This window comes from Phacochoerus africanus, chromosome 6, assembly GCF_016906955.1.
Source record: "Phacochoerus africanus isolate WHEZ1 chromosome 6, ROS_Pafr_v1, whole genome shotgun sequence".
Lineage (NCBI taxonomy): Eukaryota > Metazoa > Chordata > Mammalia > Artiodactyla > Suidae > Phacochoerus > Phacochoerus africanus.
In genome coordinates, this window is record NC_062549.1 from 97,221,201 (window position 1) to 97,231,591 (window position 10,391).

A 10,391-nucleotide genomic window follows, 5' to 3' on the forward strand; every position below is an offset into this window, starting at 1 on the left:
CTCCTGTCTTTGTTTTTATCAAAAATGAGGCCAACCAAAAAGAAATGAGATTGGATTTCTTGTGTGTCTCATACACTTGGTATGAAAAGTTAATTCCATGACAAGAATTCCAAGAATGTTCTGAGGAATAGCAACATCATCAGAAAAACACGTATAACTTCCCAAAGTGACCACTTTGAAAAGGATAACCCTCAATAGATGGAAATGTTCATGAGTGTTTGCACTAAAAAGAGGAGTCCCGTGACCAGACGGTCACAGGGATGAGGACTGTTCCACCGGTCCCCCACGGGGCGGAGCACTGCTGAGCCCATCACATTGGGTGTGTGATGCTCTGTCATGCGCAGACAGCCCGAGAGAGAGATGGACAGAGGGCACCAAATGTGGGAGGAGGGGCCTGCTAATTAGACCAGCAGGTGAAAGAGACAAGAAGGAAGGGGAGGCTGGGCGGGGCTTGGAGGAATCAAGCCTTTTCACGGGGCGGGGACAGCCTGTCTAAAACACTAGCCTCAGTTAAATCTTATAAAAGGTTTCCGTCCCGCTCACCTGGCACTCCACACACCGCATAACAACCACTTGCTCCAGCCCGCCCGTACATTAGGTAAGTCCCTTCTTGAGGAGCCTCGTCCTCACTCTCAGTGTCTTGGGGACCGGAACGCATTAATCCAGGGCTGCCAGCTGGGTAGGAGCCCAGAGGCTGGCCAGCAGCGGCTGGGGTAGGAAGTCTCTATTCCCATTGAGCCCTGGGCAAACCAGGCGCCGCTGCTCTCTGCCTCCCCCCGCGGCTGGCCTGGCAGCAGCTCCTCACTGAGAGGCTGTGTTGGCAGGAGCAAAAGAACCACCCACGTGCCTTCCTGGATCAGCAGAAGTCTCTGGTTCTTAAGGTTCTAGAAGCCTCTTTGCAGTACTCAGAGTCTAGGAAACCAGGTTATTCTGCCAACCCAACACTGGGGTTGTGCTTTCTCATGGAGAGAGGGGCTTACAGGGCGGCCCTCCCCAATCCTGGGCCATATTTAGGCAAGATGGGTTTGTGCACTTATCCTAAGGGATTGAAGTATAACTGAAAGGTCATCTTATTATCTTCACTGCTGATAGGTCTGTGGCTAAGGTCTGCCACGTAGGAAAAACAAAAACAACAAAAATAAAACACCAAGATCTTTTCATGTCTCTGTCGAGGTGCGTGCGGTTTTCTGAGTTTTGTACCTTGAGGTACACAGGAAGGCAAAGTCTGCCTGAACTTTTTTGCTTTGGGATGACAGCAGCACGCTCTCCCTCTGAAGAGTCCCCTGGGTCTGTAACCTTCCACACTGACCTGCTTCCTCTAGAACCAAGGCCCCCGCCTTCTTTTCCTCGTTCTGCCCCCTGATCATGCCTTCCTTCTCCCCGGCCCCTCGCTTTCCTTCGCCATGGTCCTCTCTCCCTTGGGTCTCAGCTTCTGCACGTTCCATCACCTCTGCATTTGCACCTCACCATCTCAGACGGTCATGTCTTTTGGTCTGTGAGGCTTTTGCTCAAAGCATCTCTGGGTCGCTTTGCCCCTTGCCCATCTGCCAAACCGGGGGCCCCGAAAACCCCTCCCTTCTTGTCCTCCCAGGCCACCAGGGCTGTGGGCTTGGCGGGGCCACACAGCTACAAGGGCAGCTGACCTCCACCCAGGTCCCAGCACTGAGGACAGAGGTCACATTCAAAGGAGCTTGGCCTCTCAGAATAGGAAGGCCACCCACTCAGGGAAGGCGCCCCTCCTCAGCATTCCCAGCAGCTAGTAGCCCAGCCTCTTCCTGAACATCGTCTGCAAAGGAAGCTGGAAAGGGCAGAGTTGGGCCCTGGGGCTCCTGCTCAGGCACCACTGGAGGCAAAGGTTGACTCACCTATGTACTTACTGGCCGTCGGTGTTCCCATCGGGGCCCTAACACCCAGGGCATGGCCCTGTCCACAGGTGCAGTCTAGAAGGCTCACTGCACTTGGATTCTCGGATTTCCTGGTTTCTTACTAGCTGTGTGGCTTTGGGCAAATGACCTAACTTCTCTGTTTCCTCACCTATAAAAAATAGGACAGTACAGACGATAAGGGATGATGCACTTGAAAGGCTTCGTAAGCAGTAGAGTGTATGTAAATGTACACGAATAATATATGATCTAATAACATAAAATGATATTTAATAACTAGCACTTAGTATAAGCCAGCATCTGCCAAGTGTTTATATGAATTATCTTTTATTTTTTACAATAATTCTATCAAATAAATACCAGTACCACCTTCCTCTCATAGTGAGTAAACTGAGGTGTGGAGAGCCAAGGTGACCGGTCCAGCTCACCTGACAGGTAGGTGGTGGGGAGGAGAGTAAATCCTGCGGCAGGGCGTGCGCCCGACCACACGCACTCCGCCTTCCCATTCATAAAACATCAGAGAGGCCAGAGGCAGAGCTGAATAGGCAAGGAAAGGATTGAGAAGCTGGAGTCTCCGTAGGAAACTGCTGAGGTTGATTACAGAGCCCTCAAGGGGCTTCTCCTCTTTCTCCAGCTTGACTCCCAAGATGCCTCAGTTACTGCGAAACATTAATGGGATCATTGAAGCCTTCGGGCGATACGCCAGGACGGAGGGCGACTGCGCGGTGCTCACCCGAGGGGAGCTGAAAAGGCTCCTGGAGCAAGAGCTTGCTGACGTCATCGTGGTACGCTGCGCCCGGTGGGGGAGGGGCAGGAGGGGGCATTCAATGAACATGTTTGCCTCTGGACACTGAGGTGACACTGAGGACACTGAGGTGACAGCCGCCAGATCCAGGAGAAAGAGATGGAGTAGAGATGGCCACAAGAGTAGACAGGCCCTTAGAGAAAATACCCTGACTGATTAATTCTAATTTGGAGACAGGGGGAGAGACTGCTAAAGGGACAGCTCAGAGAGGAGCAGAGCCTTTGACTATTACAGAGATGAAAATAATTGCTCCTCCCTGCTGCTTCTTAAATGTGATATGGTGGCCATTTCCTATGTCCATCAGAAGTTTGATCATCTATTAATAAGTATTCAGAAGCATGGCTCTGTGCCTGGCACAAAGCGGTTGTGCAGACAAGTTAGCAAAGTGGTTGCATCGGAGGTGAGGTTTTGGAGAGCAGGTTAGCAGCTGGGGGAGACTCTGGGAGCCCGTCCCTGGCAAGCCAGACCTAGGGCCTTGATGCACTCCCCTGCCTCTCCCTGCCTTTGATTTGCCGCCAAAGCAATCATGATAGTGAAAGTCTTGGGGGCAGGGACGTGGGGCACAGGAGGATGCATGCTCAGGGCAACCCATGGTTCCACCAGACCCCCTCCCGCCCCATCCTGGCAAATCACGGAGATCTCACAGAATTCCCAAGGGGCTGTCTTCCTGCTGTACATCTCTTAAGGTTGGATTCCCTGGAGAAAACACAGCCTCCTGTCAGGGGCCAGGGCAGAGGACAGCCCAAAGGATCCATATGAGCTCATTCACTGATTTGTTCTTGATTAAATCTTTATCCAGTTCTTCTATAGGCTAGAAGTTGGGCCAGACACAGGATACAAAACAAAGCATGCTTCCTACCCTTGAGGGAGGGAGGCCGGACTAAATGAAAGTGACTTCAGGGAGTTCCCACTGTGGCACAATAAGATGGACAGCATCTTGAGAGCACTGGGACGCAGGGTCAACCCCTGGCTGGGAACAATGGGTTTAAGGATCTGGCGTTGTAGCAGGTGTGGCTTAGGTCACAACTGCGAAATGGATCTGATCCCGGGTCCAGGAACTCCACATGCCATGGGGACAGCGAAAAAGGAAAAAAAAAAAGAAAGTGATTTCATGTTAGTGCTGCTATTTCTGTGTGTGTGTGTGTGTGCGCGCGCACGCGCGCGCAGTGTGGGGGCGCTGAGCAGGTGGGCTCCCAGGCTCATGGTTGGCATGCCTGCAAGCTGTGGTCCAGCCTGACCATGTCCTTCTGGGGTGGGAGGATGCTGACTTAGCCTCATCTCCTCCCCAGAAACCCCATGATCCAGCCACTGTGGACGAAGTCCTGCGCCTGCTGGATGAAGATGACACAGGGACAGTGGAATTCAAGGAATTCTTGGTCTTGGTGTTTAAAGTTGCCCAGGCCTGTTTCCGGACACTGAGTGAGAGTCCTGAGGGAGCTTGTGGATCTCAGGAGTCTGGAATCCGCGTGCCTGCAGCCTCCCAGGACCTGGGGGGAGGACAAAGAAGTGGCACATCCGTGGGAAGGGTTGGGAGAGGACAGGACAATGCAGGGAGTGGCAGTGCACAGAGTGAGCAGGCCTCCAGAGGACAGGGCGGGCCTGGGCCTCAGACCCAAGGTCAGGACATCAGTGCTGCTCAGGTCAGTCACCAGGACAACCAGTCTGAGTCCCAGAGACAGGAGGGAACCAGCCAGTTGACACAAACCAGGGGCCACGTGGAGCAGCCCCAGAGAGTGTGCAAGGACAGGAGTCCTCAGACCAGAGAGAGGGACGCGGAGGGGCAGCCGCAGACCAGGGAACAGGACAGAGCCCCGCAGACAAGTGGGACCGTCCCAGGAACCAGATCTCAGACCCAGACACACACCCAGACTGAGGAGCAGGACAGGAGCCATCAGACAGGAAGTGCCAGCGTCCAGCCGCAGGAGTCCACCTATGGCCAGACCAGGGAGACTGAGATTCATGGTCAAGATGGGAGTCAGACAAGCCAAGTGGGGACAGGAGGACACATTCAGACACAGGCAGGGTCACAAACCCAGACCGTGGAGCAGGACAGGAGCCATCAGACAGGAAGTGCCAGCATCCAGCCACAGGAGCCCACCTATGGCCAGACCAGAGGGACTGAGACCCACAGTCAAGACAGGAGTCAGACAAGCCAGGTTGTGACAGGAGGACATGTGCAGACACAAGCAGGGTCACAAACCCAGACACACACCCAGATCGCGGAGCAGGACAGCAGCCGTCAGACAGGAAGTGCCAGCATCCAGCCACAGGAGTCCACCTATGGCCAGACCAGGGGGACTGAGACCCACAGTCAAGACAGGAGTCAGACAAGCCAGGTTGTGACAGGAGGACATGTGCAGACACAAAGAATCGTGGAGCAGAATAGGAGCCATCAGACAGGACATGCTACTATCCAGACACAGGAGTTTGCTAGTGGCCAGACCAGAGGGACTGTGACCAATGGTCAGGACAGGAGTCAGACGAACCAGGTAGTGATAGGAGGACACTTTCAGACACAGGAGGTGGCACCCAGACCAGTGGAGCAGGGCAGCAGCCATCAGACAGGAAGTGCCAGCATCCAGCCACAGGAGTCCACTTGTGGCCAGACCAGGGGGACTGAGACCCACAGTCAAGACAGGAGTCAGACAAGCCAGGTTGTGACAGGAGGACATGTGCAGACACAAGCAGGGTCACAAACCCAGACACACACCCAGATCGCGGAGCAGGACAGCAGCCATCAGACAGGAAGTGCCAGCATCCAGCCACAGGAGTCCCACCTATGGCCAGACCAGAGGGACTGAGACCCACAGTCAAGACTGGAGTCAGACAAGCCAGGTTGTGACAGGAGGATACGTGCAGACACAAGGTATCACCGGGACTGTGGAGCAGGAGAGCAGCCAGACTGCAGGCCACACAGGGGCTAGAGATCAGGGCCAGACTGAGAGGCAGTCAGGCAGTGGTCAAAGACAGACACAAGAGAGCAGCAATGCGGCAGGAGAGACGGTGCTGGGAGGACAGGCCCAGACTGGGGCGAGCACGCCAACAGGCAGACAGGACGGCTGCAGCACTCACCCCACGTGCCGTGTGACAGGAGGGCAGGGAGAGAGCGAGCCCACCACCGAGGTTAAACAGGAGTGGGTGGATGACCTCGCAGGGGAGACAGTGATCCCAAGGCAGGACCAGGGCAGCCTGCACACCAGGGTGCCTTCAGCACAAGGCGGGGAGGCAGCCCAGCCAGAAGGGAACCGAGGCCTCACAGCCAGGGGGCTGTATTCCTACTTCAGAAGTGGCAAGCTATGAGTGTCCCAGCCCTGGCCTCCGGGGGCCAGCACGGGGAGGAGAGCAGAGTGCGGTTGGCGTGTACAGCTAGCATGTCCCCAGACATCAGCTCTTCATCGCGGAGCTCCTCTCTTCGGTCTTTCTCAGTGAGACTGTTTCTGTAAGGTGCTGTGTATCCTAAACTCTTCTCTTACCTGCTTTGCTGTGCAGACCCTCTCCAGAGTCATCCGCTTGGGCCAAACTTTCCTTAGTCCATGGGGGTTTTCAGAGCTACTTTAATTTCTGCCATCTGGCCATTGCCCCGTCTATCCTAAGGCATCAATAAAACCTTCCTAAGCAATTGGGCTCTGTGGTCCATTCAGTCATTACTGACATGAGGGGCTAAGGATGCAGGGCTTTGATGAGGAACCAGACCTGAGCCCTACCCTTGAAGAGCCTCTGGTTGAGAAAACAAGACTCTGAGAGTTATAAGAGTCACAGAGAGGAGACACCATGTTTTTATACTTGGCAGAGATGGATCAGGAAAAGTTTTCAACCACGAGAAGCTTTTTTCAGGGCAAATTCCTTTAAAAAATAAGCAGGATTTAGGTAGATAAAGCTAGTGTCAATTTTCCATGACCTCTAATTCTAGGGTGTTAAGTCTCTGCTCACTTTGTAAGGTATAAAGGTCAAGGACAAACAGTAAAGAACTTGTAAGGACCCAGGGAACAGTGTTCCCTTCATAGAGAATCGACTAAACAAGGAGCTTCTAAAACAATCCAAAAACCCCAGAACCAAAAAATATTTGCTCTACGATATACAGTGCATTTCAATATATTTAGGTGTAGAATAAGACTAAATGATGGGGATAAGGATGACAGAATAGCAGTTTTATAGCATATGCTTTGACATATAAATGTAATAGAAAAAATTGGAGGAAGCTAACAAAAAATGGAGGAAGAGGGAGTTCCCATTGTGACGCAGCAGGTTAAGAACCCAACTAGTATCCCTGAGGATATGGGTTCCATCCCTGGCCTCGCTCAGTGGGTTAAGGATCCGGCATTGCTGTGAGCTGTGGTGTAGGTCACAGACTGCGACTCAGGATCCTGTTTCTGTGGCTGTGGCGTAGCTGGCAGCTGTAGCTCTGATTCAACCCCTAGCCTGGGAACTTCCATATGCTGCGGATGCCACCCTAAAATGAAAAAAAAAAAAAAAGAGGAAAAAGGAGAAACTATGTTGAAAATAAAGTTCACTAGTCATTTTACATAAGCATATAGACTTTGGAACTAGAAGATGCAAACTATTACGTTTAAAAAGGATAAACAACAAGGTCCTACTGTACAGCACAGGAATTAACAATTTCTTGGGATAAATCATGATGGAAAATAATGTTAAAAAAGAATATATATATACACATACATACACACACATATATATGAGTCACTTTGTAGCAGAAATTGGCACAAAATTATAAATCAATATAGTTTAATAAAATAAAATAAAATATTTTAAAAAACCCTGGGAGTAAAATGATATCACTTCATTTTAGATACTGAGAAAGAAAAAAGGTGGGGAGAGTGAAAAAGGCTGTTAGAAAATTCCATTATTTCTTAGTAGAGGATAAATAGTATATTAAAAAAGGAAGGGGACACTTACTACATACAGATGTAACTATCAAAATAATAACAGAACAAAAATATAAAACTTTCTCAACATCAAAAGATTTTGCAGAAAATAAGCAAATAAAACAACAATATTAGGGAATGATGTTATTTATGTACAGGAAATATATTTGCATAAATGTGAAATAAAGGGGCGTGGCTGACTGAGGTCAGACATACAATTTATAATAATAATGTAAAAGGCTTAGAGTTCCCTTCGTGGCTCAGGGGTTAATGAACCCAACTAGGATCCATGAGGATGTGGGTTCAATCCCTGGCCTTGCTCAGTGGGTTAAGGATCTGGCATTGCCACGAGGTGTGGTATAGGTTGCAGATGTGGCTCGGATCCTGTGTTGCTGTGGCTGTGATATAGGCCAGTGGCTGTAGCTCTGATTTGACCCCTAGCCTGGGAAACTCCAAATGCCATGGGTGTGGCCTGGAAAAGCAAAACTAATAATAATAATAATAATAATAATAATAATAATAATAATAAAGGCCTAATTCACTATTGAAAAAAACATGTCTTCATAGGTTCCATGTAAGCCTATGCTTTTCACAAGAGCCATTCAATGAAGGAGATTCAGAAAAATATTTTTTAAATGGTGAGTTAACAAAAATCAGGAAAATGCAGATTAAAACAAAATTTATAAAGAAGTGTCATGAGCTTGATCCCAGACAAGACAGAATTTGTCAAAAAAGCATTAAATAAGACCAAGAAGGACACTTCAAAATGTCAAAGGGTATAATTTCACAATGATAATATAACAATTTTAGTATCTATCCTTTCAACGATGTAGCACAAGTCTCATATAGCAGAAACTACAGTAAGTACAAGGACAAATCTTGTAAAACACAGAAATAATAGGGTATTTTCAGCTCAAGAAGTAAGTGTAGAGGCCAATTAAACAATACATATATTAAAATGTAATTATATATATATATAATTTACTAATATGCTAACCCAACAATAAAAAAATATACCTCCTACACGTGAAATATTTAACATTAGGCCACAAAGAAACCCTCAATGCACTATTCAAAAATAGAAATAATACAAATAGCTTGCTTATAGACATATGCACTATCAACAAACATTGCCAAATGTTTGTTGCTTTTGTTGTTGGAAATTAACAATAGACATACACTGTATTAAACAGCTTTGGGATAAAGGATGATGAATACAAAACTAATGGAACTGCAGGACTTTTAGAGAATGATGACAAACTAGATACTGATGGATATATAGATCACAGCTACATGAATGCTCCAGGAAAAACTCAGAACCTTAACTAGAGGTGAATAAAATTAAAATAAGTGAATTAAATGTGCTAATTGAAAAGCTAGAAAAGTACCAATAAAAAATATAATATAAGGATAATTTTAAAAGGTACAAGAGAAATGGCTAAGAAAATAGAAAAGCAGTACAATAAAGTAAATAATAAGTAAATAAATAACCAATTTCTTTGAGTTATCAAAGTAGAAAGTCACTAATCTACCTAATTTTCTAAAAAGGTTAAAAAAAAACTGCAGGTGAGAAAGCACAAATACACAAAATAAGAAATAACAATGGGCAAAAGATATAAACAGATAGTTGAAATATCTGAAGAAATAAATTATCTTGAAATATATCAAAAGACGCTAAAACGCATCCATTCACACTAATAGCAATATGAATTAAAACTGTATCAAGAGACCATGTCTCACCAAAAGCTTGGCAAAAATCTAAAAGAGAGATAACAGACTTGAGAATACACTTTTTGAGAACAGAATTTGTTGGCAAGGCTGTGGACAAGTGTTAGCACATCCTTCTGGTGGGGATGTGAAATGAGGCAACCTCAATGAAGGGCATTTGGCAAAATTCATCATTATTACACCTGCCTATTTTGTTCTTGCTGTTTCCCCTGACCTGAGGTAGATCCTGTCCACTAGTAGTGTTCAACAGGTATTTATTGAAAAAAATGGAATGACTTGCCCTCTCCTTTCACATATGTTGGTTCATATAACCTTTATGCACGACTGTGATTTTGGCAAGGCAAGTACAATCAAGCTCATATGGAATAAGAAAGTGGAGAGTCTTTTTATTTATTTATTTTTCAATTTTTTTTTTTTTTTTTTTTTTTTTTTTTGCTTTTTAGGGCCTCACCCGCAGCATATGGAGGTTCCCAGGCTAGGGGTCTAATGAGAGCCACAGCTGCCAGCCTATATCACAGCTCACAGCAATGCAGGATCCTCAGCACACTAAGCAAGGCTAGGGATCAAACCCGCGCCCTCATGGTTCCTAGCCGGATTCAGTTCCACTGTGCCACGATGGGAACTCCAGAAAATGGAGAGTCTTTAGTATGCCAAAGCTATGCAGTTAGAAGATGGCAGAGGCAGGACTAACCAGATCTTTTGGATATAAACTTAGTGACTGATCACAACTCATGGAGAAAAAAAGGGCACGGGAGTGTGTGAGGATCTACCCAAAGGGGCTGGGAATGTTGCAAAAATAATCAATAAACAATCCATTATAAGAATAGAAAAGAGTTCTATTTCAGCCAAATGGAGGACTAGCCTGGAAGCCCACTTCCCAGATTACTCTGGGAAACTTCTCTGAAGAAGCGGGGCTTCCAGCAGTTTTATATTTTGTCAGAATAAGGAACACTGAGATAGTGTTGAGATAGTGTTGAGATAGTGTTTTTTCCTCAAGATTTCTTTTTTTTCAAGATTTAAAAAAAAAAAAAGAAAGAAAGAAAGAAAAAAAGCCACACCAGCACTATTCATCGAGTTAGCATCGCCTTGGCA

The 10,391-nt window shown here is 47.2% G+C and overlaps 1 protein-coding gene across 3 annotated transcripts; it reads left to right on the plus strand.

The window, feature by feature from the left end:
• Positions 1 to 510: 510 nt before the first annotated feature.
• On the plus strand, positions 511 to 6,307 carry CRNN (cornulin). 3 transcript variants are annotated; one of them, XM_047784598.1, is made up of 5 exons: positions 511 to 598; positions 2,518 to 2,668; positions 3,978 to 4,860; positions 5,041 to 5,352; positions 5,534 to 6,307. In XM_047784598.1, the coding sequence occupies exons 2-5, from the start codon at positions 2,531 to 2,533 to the stop codon at positions 5,986 to 5,988; spliced, it is 1,788 nt and encodes a 595-aa protein (XP_047640554.1). In that variant the 5' UTR covers positions 511 to 598; positions 2,518 to 2,530; the 3' UTR covers positions 5,989 to 6,307. The 3 variants fall into 3 exon arrangements, with proteins under 3 accessions (XP_047640554.1, XP_047640552.1, XP_047640553.1); XM_047784596.1 differs by having other exon boundaries at positions 3,978 to 5,352; XM_047784597.1 differs by having other exon boundaries at positions 525 to 598; positions 2,497 to 2,668; positions 3,978 to 5,352.
• Positions 6,308 to 10,391: the final 4,084 nt, after the last annotated feature.